The 19,058-nt window shown below is 43.0% G+C and overlaps 1 protein-coding gene across 1 annotated transcript in view; it reads left to right on the forward strand.

Annotated features, from left to right (window-relative positions):
• LOC109512654 (partitioning defective 3 homolog) overlaps positions 1-19,058 on the forward strand; it is a 188,856-nt gene that overhangs the window by 54,462 nt on the left and 115,336 nt on the right. Inside the window, exons 3-5 of the mRNA XM_019864537.1 lie at positions 1,771-1,945; positions 10,116-10,300; positions 12,730-12,867. Of these exons, the coding sequence (XP_019720096.1) occupies positions 1,771-1,945; positions 10,116-10,300; positions 12,730-12,867 (498 nt within the window). The remainder of the gene's footprint in view (positions 1-1,770; positions 1,946-10,115; positions 10,301-12,729; positions 12,868-19,058) is intronic.

A 19,058-nucleotide genomic window follows, 5' to 3' on the forward strand; every position in this document is an offset into this window, starting at 1 on the left:
GGCCAAAAGTGCCCTCTTTTCCGAGACCACATTCAAAGTAGTTGGAGTGAGGCAAGAATATAAGATTGACAGGTACTTTTAACAACCCAGTGACGAAACTTCTTCAGATGCATATTAATAATGAGAGCGTAGGCTAATCATGAAAGATATTTGCTACTCATTGCACCACCATGGCTGAACTGATGACCTGTTACCAATACATGGTTGTTGGTAAGCATGAGCCTGTGTTCATTTGATCCTCAATTTTGTTGTATGAAGTGTCTGCAAACTGACCATATTTTGTGATGTAAAATTTTGCGCATTCAAAATGTATTAAAAGTTTTCCGCCACACCATCAACAGTCTTTATCCTGTCTTTAAATGGACAGCTGGCAGGCAGAGAACTCATTGAGTTGCTAAATACTCCCAGGAATGTATGAATAGGAGGCCTGATTACTTTGTCACTAATTATTCATTGGCTCATCACATTTACTTTGGACAGTGAAAATACCTCTGGGGGCATCTCTCGCTCTCTCGCTCTCTGGTGTTTGGTGTTGCCATTGTCACGCAGCTGTCCCTGTCATCATTATCATAGAGAATTGCTGATTGCGTTTCTGTAGCCTGATTAAGCCCCCCCCCATCCTCAACACTCAACTCCCCAATGCATTGTTTCCTATTTTGGGTCTCACATCCGTAACTCACAATAGTCCAGAAAATTTTACATTGTTATTCATAAATATATATTTTTCATAATCTACAGCTTCGAATGTGCTGATATGTACACTTTCAGCCAAGTGCCTTGTAGAGCCACTCTGATAGTTTCTTTGGTACACTGAGCAAAATTGCCATCAACCCTCACAAACATTGAAATGCAATTGGGGAGTGATGGGAATGCGGCATGATTACGGTGGAGAGGGTGATTCAGTGATAGACATCTCCCACAAATATTGGTATGCACCGCAAGAAAGAGCTCAGGGGAAAATCTGAAGCCTGCTTTAATTGTGCAAAACCAGCATGAGGCATTGCTGTCAATTACATCAATGATAAATCAGGTGCAAAGTCCCACAGGTGTCTCACACAGGCGCGCACACACACTCGCACAATCATTGTCCGTTAATTTAATGAAAAATGAATGCTTTCTCACCGAATATAGTTTTTCATGTGTGATGCAAACAGCCAACAAATTAATATGCAGAGGATGGTCCTCACACATGAAGCTCTAACCATATACAAGTGTTGCATTTTCTGTGGATATTAACATTTATTTTGTATATTTCTCCTGCGGGCCCTTCTCTTCTCTGCCTGCAATCACTGCGAATAGTAAAACACAGTTTTTGCACCATATAATTTGACTTCCAAGAACATGTCACCACACTTGCAGAAACACTGCATGCAGGCACACACTAACCGAAAAAAAGTTGTCCTTGTTTTTCTCAGGAGCACATCCATCCAAACAAACAAACAACCGCCTCCTTTAGTATAACAACACAGTGCTGTGGAGAGCAACCAAAACACAGATCATCCACACTAACCGAAAACAAGTTGTCCTTGTTGTTCTCAGGAGCACACCCATCCAAACAAACAAACAACCGCCTCCTTTTGTAAAACGACACAGTGCTGTGGAGAGCAACCAAAACACAGATCATCTCATTTCAAAAAGCGCCCGAAAAGAGCTGGAATAGGCTCCAGTACGCCCGCGACCCTCGTGAGGATAAGTGGATTCAAAAAAATGGATGGATGGATGAGTGAACATGTCGGAATATAATAGTCATGACCTACTTTCTCTCATCAGTTGGTGGCTGTATATGAAGAGCAAGATCCTCACAATGGAGGTGACGGTACAAGCGCCAGCTCCACAGGCACTCAGAGTCCCGAACCGTTTGCTGGCGAGCTGAGGTCAACGTCATCCTTCCAGCCCTACCAAGCCAACAGCGAGATTGAGGTCACCCCATCGGCTTTGAGATCAAGTGAGTCCTGAACTTGTGACAACTTACTGTCGTAGTATTCAAGTAGAGTGTCAAAGTGTCACTCACCACAGCTGTGACATTCATGAAGAAATCAGCCAAGTTTTTGTGGACTGAGCTGACACCCTATGGACAAAAAAACAAACAAAAAAAAAAAATAATAATAAAATCACTGCAGTGTAAACATAAAAATAAAAACTAAAATGAAACAAAAGCACAGTGGAAAGACTTATGTGCTTGCATTCAGCTATTTGTGTATTTGTTGTGAGGCTTTTAGGGGAAGAGTGAAGTAAACAGATGAACAAATGTGACATTTTTTTTTTTTTTTTATAAATCAATCCAGCTGGCAGCATGGATGTCAGTTCGTAACAAAATGAAAAATGCATTTCTTCAACTCCAAACGTCCAAAAACCTTCCATCCAGCAATTGTTGGACTTGGGAGGGATGGGGAATCAATTGTTACACTTGACATTCTGCAGGTGTACTATGCGGAGCCAACTGTCTGTCAAGACGATGCCGCGCATATAGGGAATGCCAATGTGCTGACTCCAACCGACAGGCGAAACCCACACAAAGAAACGTAACTGAGGCACCGTCGCGGTGTTCTGTCATGCGCAAATCTGAGCGCGCACGTTCCAACAAAGGTGGACACGCTGGCAAGCCCGAAATGCCACCCTGAGACATCGACTCAGAGGTTGCGCGTGCACGCTGTGTTGACGTTGCGTGAAGTGAAACCAGTAGGCTGATGCGCCGCTGTCTTCAAACTTCAAAGCTCATCTATGACCAGAACGCACGAGGCTCAACATAAAAGTTCATTCTGGAGTCTCACACTCTGTCTGCAGGAAAGATTCATGGAAAAGCTTTGCCGAGAGTCGTTCGTGGCCCCTGACAGTATGAAAATCATTTTTGATTGAAGAAATCTTCTTCTCCGCCAACTGAATTCTTTGGCCTACCAACAGCAAAACGTCCATGACATTTGAAAGTGCAGAATTGACTATGAGACACGGCATTGTTGTTTTGTCAGTAAGTTCTGATTACAATTCCGGGGCTTGCTCAAGGTCTCGGGGTGTTGTGACTCAATATTGTTGAGTAACAGACACACTTGTGCACAGAAACAACAAAGAAAGGAGCAACCTTCACTCCAGAGTTGTGTATGAGCAAACAACCGGCGGTGAAATTGCTTATCAGAAATCAAAGTGTGATGTCATCCTTGGCAGGGAGACTATTTATAATCATCCTTTGGAGCCAGAATGATTGATTTCCCCATTGACGACTCTCAAATATTGCCTCCCTTGTTTTGTCTTTCCAGCACGTTGTGGCCGATTTTCAGACGTGCTACGCAGGTCAGAGTTTTAATAACTCGACTGGAGATAAGATCAAAATTGTAAGAACACATTTTCCTTATGTTAGTAAGGCTTTAAGTCAGGATTGTGGGTAAGGTTTGGTGGATAGAATTGAATGGATTTTTGAATATTTATTATAAAAGACTCTTACTGAAGTCATTTAAACAGAAATACATGCACGGATTCAGTAACTTCACCAGAGTGTTGTCCACTGTCCAGCCCCGACAAGGGTGGCAGGTGCTCATTAAAAGGATTGGCTGTGTGTGTGTGTGTGTGTGTGTGTGTGTGTGTGTGTGTGTGTCTGTTTGCGTGAGTAATTGAGTGTTTGTATCAGTTGCCTTTTGAAGAGGATGACCTTTATCTAATCCAATTTGTCTTTCAAAACTGCTCCGATAGAGGCTGGATGGCACCGGCCAAGGCCATATAAAAGTCCCGATGATACAGTTCAACAAACACATGCCATTTGCGTACACCTTGTCGTGATCTAAGTTTTACCTTTTTGGTGTTAAATTCATTTAATTCCAGAGAAATGTGCCCTTCCTTCCCTAGTCTTAAAAGCAGCTTTGAAAAACTTTTTTGTCAAAGGCTTAAGCTCATGATGTGGACTGCTGCTCGATCGGAGCCTCACCCAGCAGATTTTGGGTGACTTCCAAAGGCAACGATTCCCCATTATAGATAAACTACCAGGTTTAGGTTTTGCAACCACACGCTGCTCGGTCTGATAGCAGCTTCTGATACCGATCTCTGTCATCTGCCTTCTTGCTTTATCTGTCCCCTCGGTCCAGAAGCACCACCTCAATCTCTCACTCCACCAATGAGCCGGTGATGCAGTACATTCTTAAGGTTTTGATATGAGGGGAATCATGAAGTGCTTATAGGTCCTGTCTGACGGTGGCCTGTAATTATTATGATCCTGTATGCCTTAGCGTGTCAGAACAGTTTTGCTGCCCAATAGGAGAGTTGGGTATGTAATTCAAATTAAATTTCTATCCTAGATTTGACAATTCAGATCAAATCTATTTTTGCTTGCTTCGTGAACAGTTATGTTTACGCAATGGTGTAAATAAACATCGATGGGACATACTCTTTATTGACACAGGAACAGCAGTTTTAAGCTCATGGGTAAATCCACATTGCCATGTGGTTGGCTCCCATAAGGGTTATCTCAATATTTTCCCCTACAGCCTCCAGACAGTCATCTGTGCATAACCTCTCTTGACTCAGTTTGCTCATTCACGCTGGAGTGAATCACACACTCGGCAGCGAGAATGTCTGCCTGACCGGATCAACTTGCCTCGTCATGACAACACTGATAGCACTTTTAAACTCCTCACACCTCCTGAGCCCTATCTTCTACTTTATTGAGCAGAGGGGCTATCATACACAGTCCTGTTGGGGGAGCAAGTAGGCAGTTCCCAGGCTGGGGTTTGGAAACTGCTAACGAGTGGGTGTTCAGTTCACACTCATTGGTCATAAAAACACTCATACTGTCATAATATCATCCCCAGCCTATTATAGATAATTATTGAAATGGCTAGCGGTGTTAAATGGTGAAGGGAGCGTTTTGGAAATGAAGTGTGAAGTGTTTGAAGTGGCAAAAGACCCCACTCAGCACTGCTGGGATTGTGTTACCGGTACCGTGCCTGTTATTGCTCCTGTAAGGGTCTCAATAAAGGCATAGCCAAACAGCTGAATCATGCTGCGCTATATGTGTGTGTGTGTGTGTGTGTGTGTGTGTGTGTGTGTGTGTGTGTGTGTGTGTGTGTGTGTGTGGGTGAGCAAGAGCTTTTTGACTGCTTTATTACTTCCTTCACACGGCTGAGGGCAATTCTGCTGAACGTTTGTGTCACACTTAAACCGACATAAGAGCAGTCAGGCCTGAATGAGAAACATAATGATTTACGCGTCGTGACATGGAGACATCAACTTAAATGGCGAGCGGCATTAACCCTGTGACACGGAGCATGGGAAGCAAGACGGTTTGTTTGTGTGCCTCGAATCGGGTGTCATGTCAGCAGCACGGATGCTTTGCGGAGGCAAATTACAAAGACGGATTCCTGGGCCGTGACAGTCCCAAATATTGGCTTTCATTCAAGTAAATAAGACCAATAAGACCAACGGCGGGCTTTCATGATCACTTTTCAGTCGGAAGATAAAACACATTTTCAGTGATAGATATGATGCAGTTCTGCACAGACAGAGAATGCGAAACACGAAAGTCGTAAGACCTGCGGGATAACAAGTCATTTCCGACGTGTGCCATTTTGAACTCTCTGGGGTTCATTTGCATGACATGTGAAAAGAGGTTCACGGCTAGCCGAGGGCATTGCCGCCCACTATCGCCACGATAAGTCCACAAAGCCATTTTGGGCTTTTAGCATCTTTTTGTCTCCAGGCTCTTCATCCCTGCGGATCCGCGAACAACCCCTCCTCCTGCCTCATTCGTCCCTTTTGTGAGAGGCTCCCTTGTCTCTCTGCTGTTCCTGCACTGACCTGTGCCAAAATGCCAAAAGAACACACAGTGGTGTACGGTATCGCGTGTGATGCATGCAAGCAGTTCTCTGGGCTCCTCAGCCCTCTAATATGAAGACACAATTTACATATTTGGACGGTATTTGAAGTAAAATGTTCTTTCTTTCTTTGGCTCCTTCCTTTGTCTCTGATTTTATTTATTGCATGTCAGTAGTCAACCTCAGCTTTCTGCAAATTGGCCGTAATTTATATTGTAAAACAGAGGTATGAGTCATCTTGGCCGCATCTTCTTTGAAGTTTCACATTCTGCTGCTTTTCATCCTCCTGTTTTTCATCAACCCCCCCTTCCCCCCAAAGAACTGCGGCGATCCCTTTCCGCTACACTCCTATCTTGCCTCTCTCAGGGCCACTTTCAGGGTACTTACTTTGCCCCACGGCTTTGATCACGGTCAAACACGGCTCCTCTAGACATTTTTTTTTTTTGCAACCTTTTGAAAGTTACAGGGCAAGTTACTTGACAGTTTAGAGCAGCCAACCTTCTTTAGTTGGCCAAATCTGTAGTTCCTTAACATTTATTACCATAATGAAGGAAAAACAACAGGTTTGGGACCCGCATTTATTTTTGGTCACAGTCCAGGCCTCCTCCCACTATATAACCACCATACGCTCACCTAAAATGGAGCCTTTTGTACTCATGTGGATGGTCTGGGTCAGTGTGCAATGGAAATCCTCCTTTGCTACACACTGGAGACATCAATATGTAGTCAGTGGTTGGGGAGGGAGAGTTAAAATGGCTTAGAGCCATAATTTATTCAAGTATTGAACGGGCACAGACTTGATGTATTCAAAGTAACCCAAGGGGGGAAAAAAAGAGCATTTAGAGGTTTCTTGAAGCCACGGTCACTTGGTATTTTTTTATTCATATCAGTTGAAAAAGGGAACTCATGGATTGAGAGCACGCCAGGACAAAAAAGGCCACCAGAGAAATATACACATCCTTCGCCACACATCGAAAGCATGCCATTGTGCTAATTGTATCAGAAATTTAGCTAATGAGTGACTGCAAATAATTTGCTTTGAGAGAACAGATCCAATGACACATTTTGACATTTTCTTTTTTTTTTGTGTGAAATAATTTGTAGTACACTGTGGGTTAAAACACTTTGCAGGAAGCGCTCCAATTTGTGGAGCTGTGTTTCTTTGTCACGTTTTATTTATTTCTGCTGAAGTTGGCATCATGAGGTCTGCACCAGTGTTGTTCAACTTTCCATTAACGACACATAGTTGAGGAGGAATCAACAGTGCTGCATCTGCTGGTGACATCTCGGAACTGCACTCAATTCTGACTCAATTGCTCCACGACATGCTTCATCAACATCTGGCCGTCATCATGCATTTGCTTGAGAAGATTGTCTCAAGTTGACTTGGAAATAATTTGTTTTGGACTACAATGTAGAACACCATTCCACCAAAGATTTTTTATTTTATTTTGTGTAAATGTATTCCAATAATTGGACAAAAGAAAATAAATACAGGTACAGCCAATTGTGTCGGTCTATAGTTTTCATGTGATGGCCTATGGACAAACTACACCCACTGCAGTTATAATATGGTCAATTTAAGCGTAAACTCAGCTGTCTTTCATGATCAGGATGTGCTAGTGTGTGTCCTCTAATATATGCCTCCTCCAAGCAAGGTGGAAGTAAATAGTAAAAGGTCAAACCAATAAGAGGTGATAGCCCTTTAGACTCGTGCCCTTGTGGTAAATTGTGTGTGGACCCTGTGCCTTGGCCATAATTCCTGGATCTGGCCACCTTTTATTAGCCCGTCACCACCCCAGCCTTCTGGATTACTCTTCATCCTGGATCGATGGCTGACTCAGTTGGAATCTGTCTGGTTATTAAACATGGGACTAAACCCTCCCAGTCTCCCATCACAAATTAAATGGGTGCAAACGTTACGAGGGGCAACGAGGTGCCATTTTCATATGGCCATCTTCATAATAGGAGAGCTCACAAAAAACTGTTCTATCTGTCCTACTTTGCCGCCATAGTGTGTGGCTTTTCTGATCTCTCAAGTGACATGTTTTATTTATTCATTTATTTATTTTTAAAATAATTTAATGAGCGACAAATGTAGCAACACTTTGTAATGTTATGAGATCATTTTAGAGACTTGTTGACTCTCTCCAGAGCAGCTGTTTTAACTAAACCTCAATGTGTGGCCTGCACATAAATTACTCTTGCTTGAAGACACCACTGGTTAATCGAGATTCACTTGGATTTTGCCATGTGTAGGCAGCACTTCATTACCAATCCACAAACTTGTGGCACTTGTCAATAAGTGATCCATGCATCTGGTGCATGCAGCTGACACATCACCAATCACAAATACCATCAGATGGGCAACGTAGTGGCACCAATAACTAGCTATTGGTAATCTGTGCAAACACTGCAGCTCTGCTTACCCTACCTACACTTTAAGACCTAGGCAAAAAACCCCAAAATATTTAATTGATTGTTTAATTCCACACACGGCGAGTGGGCAGGCACTGCAGGGATTCAGCTATTTCTCTACGCAGTAATAAATGCATCTGCGAGAGACATATTCCCCATGACACATGCACTCATATGCTAATGAGATTTATCCACATTGATGCAAACTTTTCTTGTCAGAGTTACACTTTCACACGACATGTTAAATGTGCTTTGAGATTTAACGGTCGAGTAAATCAAGGTAATATACCTTCCCATCATGTTTTTGGGGTCGTTGCTCGTTTAAACCCCTGTGAAATGTATTAAATGTAGTGAAACAAGTCACCAACATTGGCAATCTGGGGACAGCCGTTTAATGTTCTGTGACTGAAACAGCTGCCCTGTTCAGATATCAGCACATTCCTTAACGCATTTTCTGTCTCGATGGTCCGATCAGGACATGAGACATTAGTCAGCGCCCTTGCATGTGGAAACATTCTAGATCTTTTTAACGTGTAGCCTTCCATACATCAAGATCGTTTGCTTGACCATGAAGGACATAATGAGGGGGGAGAAAATGGATAAGAAACAAAAAAATCCAAATCACTAGCAAGGAAGTCTTCTGATTAAATCAATGGACTCACATCATTTCCTTCATCTGCTGTCAAGATGTCTTATGTTTGGGGGCTGGGTTGGGGTGGGAGCATGTAACTGGGATGGATTGATACATTTGATTAAAGAGGATCAAGGACAATGGCACACAGTTGAGAAATGACCTTCGGGGTCTACCTATTGCCATCTTAAAACCTTTATTGTACATTTTATATAACAAACAAAAAAAAACTGTTGGTAACAAGCGACAGCATTTTTGGTGATGTTTGAGTCCTACTGCTATTAATCTGTTGGTAACAAGCAACATCATTTTTGGTGATGTTTGAGTCCTACTGCTATTAATTTGGGGTGGACATTTGACAAGCAGACTTTTTTTGCAATCTCATTATTGTCACAGTTACTGGAGGCATCCGCAAGAATCGCTTACGGTGTCTTTAAAAGCTACCGTTTTAAATATGCATGTTTTGCAGAGCAGCGTACGGCTAGATTAATCTACGCTGCTCCTACGACTAAGACTTGTCTGTGGCGTATCAGATGGAAGCTTAGCACCGGCATATGCTCGCCGCACTGATCCGGTGATTGATGACAGCTGGTTACCAAACTATTTGCATGATTATGGATATATTGCTCAAGCAGCTTGAGCGATAAAAAACAAATCCATCTGGCCTTTGGGGAGCTTGCTAATAATTCTCACCTCACTAAACTCTCAGATCTACTTAACTGGCCTGCCTTTGTAGCAGCAGGCGTCCAAACTGAAAGTTTTCACTGCAGTGAGGATTGGAGCGTCATCTTTATTTCCACTCAGGATTCAAAAAGTTGAATGGTGGTCACTGCGCGCGGTCACGCACAGCCCAGAGTTTCCCGTGTAGCTTTATTTACATACTGTGTATAACCTAATGGAATTAGGCCGGACATTCTGAAATCCTGCGGTCTTAGAATTGATGTTATGTATTTATATGGCTGGAATTTCTTCATGTATTTTAAGACTTGGGTAAATCAAGGATTTTTAAAAGGGCGGCTATTCTGTGTTTGGGGGAAAATCGACTTATTGCACATTTTATTTTGACAGTACTCAAGCCAAGAGAAACCTTCCATATATGAAAGGATGCAATATTTTATGGGACCAGTTATTGAGTGGGAAAACTACCCTCAGTGCTGCCACAACTGACCACACATGTGTGATATGCTCCCTTCCTGGATGCATTGTGACGTGGAAAATGCTTTGTGTTTTCTTTTTCCTTATTTTCCTTTTAATTCTGTTTCCCCGACTAGACATGCCTCTCCATGTCCGTCGCAGTAGTGATCCTACCCAGGTTGGACTTCCAGCTGGAGAAATCCCACTTGGTAAAGAAGAACCATCCAGAAAAGACCCAAGTCGCTGGACCACAACTGCTGGTTTCCAAAAGTATAACCACAAGCCACACCCGAACCCTGGTACCAACAGCCTTGAACGAAAGGTAAATATCCCAAATGCATTTCAGTCATTGCTTTAAAAAGCCAAAAGCATCACACGCTTCCCAACTGAATGTACTTTTTGGCTTCCTTTTATTTTTTCTTTTCCAACATGGAACCTGACGTGAATGAACAATGTGTCAAACTGGCTCCAAAAAAAAAAAAAAAAATCCCCATAAATAATAAAAAATTCTAATCCTCCATTATGCAGCAGTGACTCTATTTTTAGCTTGAAAATATTTTTTTTCGACTTATATAGCTTCTGCTTATCAAGATTCTAATCCTCCATTATGCAGGAGTGACACTATTTTTAGCTTTCATTCTGATTTTTGGGTGAAAATAATTTTTTTTCGACTTATATAGCTTCTGCTTATCAAGTTTCACAGAAAAAATAACAGCAACCAAATCTGATTCATATTCCCTGTGACTTAGAAAACACAAAGGGCTGCCAATTAACCACCGCTATATAAAAATGGCCTCACTCTCCACGTGGTGCACACAGACCTTTACTTCTTTCTGAGACGACAATGCAGTCCATAAGATGTGACACAGCAACCCTCCGTACGATTAGTGTGTCTTGCTGCATCGTCTGATAATCCTTTTTAAAGACACTCCACTTGTCAGAGCGGCAACACTTCTGAGTGAAGAGAAGGCAAAGGCTATTAAGCCTTTTATTTGGTCGAGAAGGTGTCCTTTCGGGCCTGGCTTGCGCTGACTAGTTGTGCTTGTGATCGAAGGAAATACAGTACAGGCAACAAGGTCTCAGCAGTGTTTTGCCCTCCTTGTATACTATTTGATTCTTTTGTTGCTTATAAATAAGCTGCTCGACAATTTAATAATTTACCGTGAAGCTCAAAATTAAGATCAGGTGCAAGCTGCTCGCACTGATCATCCTTGAGATGATGTTCTATTGGAGTCCAGCTGCGGTCAACTCAATTCATTGGACATTAATTCAAAAGGCACACTCATGACCGTAAAAGGTCCCACAGTTGACAGTGCATGTCAGAGCACAAACCAAGCATGAAGTTCAAGGGATTGTCTGTAGACCTCTGAGACAGGATTGTCTCAAGGTGCAGATTTTGGAGAGGGTACAGAAAACGGCAGCTACTCTGTAGGTCCCATTGAGCACAATGACTTCTATCATCTATAAATGGAAGGAAATTGAATCAACCGGGACACGTCCTAGAGCTTGGCCGCTGGTCTAAACTGGGCGATTGGGGGGAGAAGGGCCTCGGGCAGGGAGTTGACCAAGAACCCGATGCTCACTCTGTCAGAGAAGAGCAGATGCTACTTAGTTAGAGCGTTAGAAGCATGTATCAGCAATAACTGAAGCCAGGGGTCGAGCATGCATATAAGACAGGGCGAGTCTTTCACAATTTCATGGTCCTTAATGCATCGGCGGTTCGGCTAAATCACCAAGCTATCAATGAAATCACAGGAGCTATTCGCACTCTAAATTTCAATGCAACTTCCGATGACCCTTTGGTTGCATGAAGTGTTGTGTCAGTAAAGATGAGATGGTGAGGTCGTTATGTTGTATGGCAGAAAACAGAGGCCATTCTTGCTATCGGAAAAATCTTTTTTGGATAGTAAAGTTTAACAGTTTTGCCTGCGCAGCTTCCTCTGGCCCGTCACGCCACATTTAACACCGCTAAGACTTAAAGTACGGTGCAGGGTTGGATTACCATCTGAGTGGTTTAGAAAGCCGATATTCACTCTCTATTGAACCAGAGAGAAGAGTGGCATCGGCTGGTGGCGGCCACTTTAAACTCTGGAAATGTTTTACTGGCTAACTTTTCTCATCCACATGCATAAACTTCCGAGTTCATCATTCCAAGGAGCCCATATTCCGTACTTGGGTCACACAAAATGAACTCTCCCAGGAGCTATTCGCACTCTAAATTTCAATGCAACTTCCGATGACCCTTTGGTTGCATGAAGTGTTGTGTCAGTAAAGATGAGATGGTGAGGTCGTTATGTTGTATGGCAGAAAACAGAGGCCATTCTTGCTATCGGAAAAATCTTTTTTGGATAGTAAAGTTTAACAGGTTTGCCTGCGCAGCTTCCTCCGGCCCGTCACGCCACATTTATAACACCGCTAAGACTTAAAGTCCCGTGCAGGGTTGGATTACCATCTGAGTGGTTTAGAAAGCCGATATTCACTCTCTATTGAACCAGAGAGAAGAGTGGCATCGGCTGGTGGCGGCCACTTTAAACTCTGGAAATGTTTTACTGGCTAACTTTTCTCATCCACATGCATAAACTTCCGAGTTCATCATTCCAAGGAGCCCATATTCCGTACTTGGGTCACACAAAATGAACTCTCCATTCAAGTGATAACCCATGCAACAGAATTTTCCGTGCATTCTGCTCCTAGTCGCAAAGCTTTGCAACTGTCATTAGAGTTGAATGTGTTCTACGCTTTCTTTTAAAGGGCAGAGGTGGCCATGCCTACCGGAGTCTTCCACGAGATGCCAATGGCCGGCCCGCTCAGTTTCAAAGAGAGATGACCAGATCCTCCCTAAGTGCAAATCACCCATTGGTGGACCGTTGGCTTGATCGACAAGAACAGGTATGGTGGTGCTGTCGTGACATTTAGAATATGAATTCTAAGACTGTAGCTCTTTGCCAAAACACATTTGTACATGCTTTGCCATTTGATGAGTACTCACTACTGGCACTTTGGAGAGATTACTCCAGTCTTCTCTTTAGTGGGCATAATGTGATGCTCTATAGGATTTAAATCAGGGCATTGACTTGGTCAGTCCAAATCATCCACTTCATGCCCCTGATGACTCTCTTTGTTGTTTTGGAAAATTGTTTCCTGCCATCATATTGCTGGAGGATGAATGGTCTTCCAATTATAGTAGTTTGGTTACATCTTTATTTCATTTGGCAGACTAAATGTATCTGGACTTCTAAGTTCATTTGGTTTCTTCCATCATGCCTTGCATTAGTAAATTAGATCAATTATACTGTCCCAGATGATGCGATGCACACCCAAGGTCTGGCCTCCACGGCATTCACGGATGATCTTGTATGTTTTGCGTCATGAACTTTTTTTTTTTTTTCAAAGCGTTAGCCTGATGTTCACTTTGGTGAAGGTTTTAAATCTTTCTACATCTGCCAAGTCACAGCATGAGATAACGGTAGGGGTCACCCCACCATCACATCTGTAAAATAATGCCACGCACCACTGGACTTTGCATGCTTCTCTCCTCACTTCACACTTGCATGTTCCGTGTCCACTTTGCGATTGTCTCTTACAGCCACTGGTACCTCTATTGCTTCATCTGTTGGGGGTGCGGGAGTTGTGAGTAGGAAAGTGTTCCATTTGAAAGTTATCAAAAGTGACAGAGAGCAGAATAGAAATGACCTCAGGAAGGGACCTTGTGTAATGACTTGACAGCCTTCCCATGTCCTTACCACAGAAACCTGTTCTGACCTGTGTTAAAGTTTTTTTTTTTTTTTTTGACAGATAGCTTCCTCTACCTTTTAGAAATGACATTACTGTTATTGCTTAGCTGGGTAAGTAAAGGTGTCCACACTGTATATAAATAATATATACATACAGAGTACAGTTTGGCCCCTGTCTCCTTTTATTCTCACTTTACGACACACTTGTACGTATCAGTTTCTTCTTTCTGTTCTTTTTTTTTGCCTCAAGTTCCAATCCAAATGCTTCATTGGGTGTGGAGTCCTCTCCGCGCTGCTGCTCGTTAACGCAGTAATTCTTGATTAAAGTTCATGTGCTCGGCTTCTCTGATTTGCCCCGTGGAGTGAGAAATCACTTTCTCAATGAGAATAATTGAACAGGGCGGTGCCAGCTCATTACCCGCAAATCATTGGGAGTCGGTGCACCTCAGTTGCAAACAATAATGACTTTGGGGAATAAAATTGGGGTGCCGTCCTGGATCCAAACCAGCATGGACAGCGGTTAACAGATCTCATCTGACAATACAATTACCATTTGGTCAAATGATTCCTGGGATTCATTAGTCATTCAGTTTTAGTGGGCTAGTGAAGACCAATCCTGGCGTTTTCAAAATGTTTTTATGTGACGGACATTTATAGGAGAGATTATTGTGATTAAAGCCAAACTTCACTTATTGCAACACAAATGAACCAAATTTGTCATTCCAAGCGTGGACCAAGTCCATCTGTCTGTCCGTCCATTCATGTTTTTGTGCCACTTATCCTTATTAATCCTGGCCATGGTAGCGGGGTTTCACCAGAGTCACGAGTGCCTCTTAATTTGTTTTTGCCATTGGTTCTCACGTTTTCATATTTGATATCCCCCACAATCCCAGAGTGCGAGTCAAATTGGGCCACTTCAACACAGTGGGCTTCCGTCACTTTTCATTGGTCCCATTACGGGCTAAATGCTTTTAAGTTGCTGAAGAAATATAACAAGGCCCCGGCCGACAATAAACATCATCTTCACAATGCCGAAGAAAAACATTATGAGATGAGACTGAAAGGCACATTTCATTTGCATCGCCTACACTACAAGAGTGGTCACAGTTGGACGCAATATGCATATTTTAACTTCCAATTTCATCTTTTGATATTGGATTGTCGACAGAATTTGATCCACAATGCACTTCACCTCACGAGATTGCTGTGGCCCGGTCAGAGCATTTTGGGACTTCATTACGAATCCGACACGGGCTCCTCATTATCTAAACACATCTCTGCTCTTGTCTAAAAACACAGACTTGGCTAAATAGCTTTATGTCCCTCCTTCATCCGAGAGTCTCAGATTCCAATGAAAACCAAATAGCAGCACCTCCAACACCACCTTGAGCTCCTCTCCTTCCATTATGGCCGCCTGCTCAAATAAGACGGCAAACATTGATCTGTGGAATGAATTGTTGAGCCCCATAATCATCATCTGAAATGTGTACCTTCGGTTTACTTTCTTCTCAATAATTCATCGTTCAACATTCTCACTCCCTCATTTACCAAATCCCGCTGTTCACTGCCTTTAAGATGGAGGTTTGAGTGTCAAAACGTCACTGAATATAAGACTTTGGAATTAAAATGCTCTTTTCCATGTTCCGCGTTATTCTTCGGTGTTGGGATTCCTACTTGTTGATTTCACATTCGTGCGTTCAGTAGGCAATTTGGCAGTGCAGTGATGCGTGATGCTCATTCACGGAAAGATTTTTTTTTTTTTAACCACATTTCATATCTACACTATGTGCACTCTCATTGAAATTAACATCACTGATTCACTGGCGCTCACTGACCTTCACAGCATAAAAGATGGATTTGACGTTCTAAGCAGTTGAAAGCAGACTGTCCTCCCACTTAATAAGCTCAAAATGATGATTAATCTCCGAGAAGCACCACCAAGCCCCTTTTTAATGTACTGGTAGAGACTCAAGATTTAGAGGAGTCCGTCCGCTCCCAACATCCTCAGTACCAGAGAATTACTTCTTCACATCGCCTCTCCATCACCTCAGTCAGGTGTCTAAAAACTTAATATGCCTTTTTAAGTTTTCTTTCATACATCAGAAACCCCAAATCTTGTTTTTTTTTCGACTGATGTGAAGTGCTCTTTCAATGTAAATGACTCCCTACATTCCATTTGATTCACTTGCCTTTCATTCGCGCTCAAATGTAAAACTTGCCGGGGACAAAAACCTGAGATGATAACTCAATTTCCACTCATCCCGCCCCCTCCGAGTTGGAACGGCTCTTGTTTTCCGTAGCGGCGGGGTCTTGTGCTACCGTTATTGATGAGGCTTTTGAAAAGTCATGGTCACTCTGCCTGCTTAGGGTTCTGCTATTGACCCGTGATTGATTTAAGCTCTCATAATTAGCTGGCCTAATTACGTTATAGTGCAATTTAACAATACAGTACGCAAAGGCACAGATAACTGTGTCATTGATTGATCGGTCCAGACCTGATATATAAAACAGGCCCTTGGCAGATGCTATATTCAAACGAGCAAATTTGCCTCTCTGGGAAGAAAATGCAAAGATTGCGCATGAGACCGGAAGGGGACATTATCCCATCGAGAAAGATAAGCTTCCTTTTCACAAATGTTCCCCAAACATTGCTGCCCGCCTTGTAACCTTCCCTCCCATCCACATGCCACTATTCTGTTCCCTGATGTGGACAAATGCAGCCTCACATCTCTGATTTAATTAGCTTAACTGCATTAGAAACCTGTCTCTCTCTCCCTGTAATTTGCCTGAAGTAAATCCTCGTCAGAACATTTACAAGCCAGACACTCTTTCCAGATCAAATGCAGACAGATTTTAATTTGGTTGGGGTTGCAGAGGGGAGTCGCTAAAGCATAAACCTAATTTGATATACTGCGGCTTCGAGTCTCCAACTGCACAAACAAAGCTTCGATGTTGTGTGTTGGCACCGGGGGCGGGTGGCACACTATTGCTTGAGGGCACTTCAACCAAGTCACAAGAGCTCAGGTTTGAAACCATAACCATCAGGTTGGGAGACAAACACTCTGCTACCCTGAGTCACGTTGCCACATAATTGATGTTGCCAAGAAATTCTGCCAATCTGCATTGCCGCCTGCGCAAGCAAGCGCCCCCAAACATTTTCTTAATAACTTATCCAAAAAGTTGTTGTAATGTTGCTTAATTTTCAATCATGTTGAGCTCAATAAATATTTTGAAAAACGTGAGTAAGTTGAAGGACATCACAAATTGTTAAACAGAGGTCGAGCAACCACTTTATTAATTTGGCTCACAGATACGGTACTTTCAAATTATAATTTGTCATTCTTCCCTTTGTTGCACACCTTGAGAGATGGCAGGCGCCAAAGTTAATGTCTTAAAAAACAAATTAACGGATAAGGACTCAGTTGAACATTTGTGAAAATGTTATTTCAACACAAGGTGAGAAAATCACTGCAAACCGAAAGGGCCATCATCATCAATTCACAATAATTAAAGGAGATGGACAAAATCCTCACGGCCAGTAAATTCTATTTAGGAACTTATGTTCAGGATAAATTGGCCATTATGACCCTTTCATCCACTGATCAGGTTCCGTCCTTGGAAAAAAAGGCTTTCTTTTGGTCGACATCAATATAACTTAGTGTCACCTAATCTTAGTTAGTATGACATGTGGGTTGTTTTAATGGTGGTGTGGGATGACATGCCGGCAGTAAAGGAAGGGTTAAGGGGATTGGAAACGCTTGGGACTCTGTCATTGGGTGCAACACTCACGTCTTAACTCAATCATGGAGGCCATTTTGGGGAGTCATTTACCTTTAATGACAGCATTCTTCTGGTTTTGAATGATACAAGATGATACAAGATCCGGCACAGGATTTTGACGGTGACACATATTGGAAGAGATTTTCCCATCCTGGGTTGATTAATGCTTTTGATGCTCACAAGCTTGATCTAGAACACCTTTCCTTCCACAACAAAAACATTGTTTAGCTGCAGCTCTAAACAGAATATTCTGGCGCGAAGAAAAATCCGAGTTTAATTGTTTTGTGGCGTTGGAGGAGCATCAATGAAGAGTTATTTCGAACAGCTTGTCTTCGTACAGCTATGCCAGAGTGCATAACAATCGCAATGTGGTGTCCTGTATGGACCTTTGATGTGATACAGTGTTTAGGCTAACCGCAGCCCGGCTGGCGCTACAATTATGATGTTTCCCTTCACCTTTCCACCGCCCCATTGTAACCATTGTTTGCCGCCGTTAGCAGGCTGACAATATATGGTCCATTTCACATAACCCAGTTAAACTAATATTTTGAACCCGTCGTATCAGGACGCAGGTGAAAGTGTGTCATTGTGCATATTTCAACACGTCGGTGCTTTACTCACCGTAAATTGCTTACTTCCTCGACGTTTACATCAAGTGAAAACATCTATTGTTCATTCCAAGACATTTCGACATCCTGCTCTTTGGCCTGCATTGTTCTGCTTGGCACAGACCGGCCATTATAAATGACCGGGATGGTCTGCCGGAGAGGCTCGTTCAACACATGAAGCTGTCACACACATACACATGTGGACTTTAGCCCTTAAGGGTGGGCGGGGACCAGAAACCCACCATTCTTCATGACCTTTCACCCTTTCCTTGTTAAGCCGTTGATGCCAAAGACGGGCTCAGGAGGGTGCCTTCCTCTTCCCCAGCTCCCCGAACAGCGACATGTTGTACTTGGCCCTGGCTAATGGCACAACACACACTCACGTATGCACTTACAGTCCCTTTCCTTCAGTGCATGAGCTGTTGGGAGGAGGGGGGGGCGCTCCTCAACACAGCCTTTGTCCCATCCCCCAAACAGTGGACTTTATTGTACATGTGAGTGTGTGTGCATATGTGTCTACGTGCGAGTGATTCTCCACCCAGCTGCTACCTCCTGTTCCACCTCTCAGCTTTCTAACCTGCCAGTCAATTTGAAGGTAACAAGACTTTGCACTTTGCAGCTTTGTCTCATTCACTCCCTCTCTCGCCTTTCTCACATTCACCCTTGCTCAATAAAGCCTCGACCTCCACATTTTGCCTTCTTTCCCAATGCCACAGATGTGGATTTTATAGGGGTCCAGCAATGATCTCTAACCCCTCCCTACTCTATTGGATAAAGGAGGTTTCTGGGTGAGTTAGGAAGAAGGTTTATTAGAGAAAAGCAAGAAGGGCAAAAGAGCAAGCCTGGACTGAGTGCTACTGCAATCTGAAAAGCCCTGTTGTTTTCCCCCCACTCCACTGGTTACCATGGGACCACGGGGTGCTAAAAGCACTCGAGGGAAAGGAGAAATAGAGGTTAT

The sequence above is a fragment of the Hippocampus comes genome, unplaced genomic scaffold, assembly GCF_001891065.2.
Source record: "Hippocampus comes isolate QL1 unplaced genomic scaffold, H_comes_QL1_v1.1 scaffold389, whole genome shotgun sequence".
Lineage (NCBI taxonomy): Eukaryota > Metazoa > Chordata > Actinopteri > Syngnathiformes > Syngnathidae > Hippocampus > Hippocampus comes.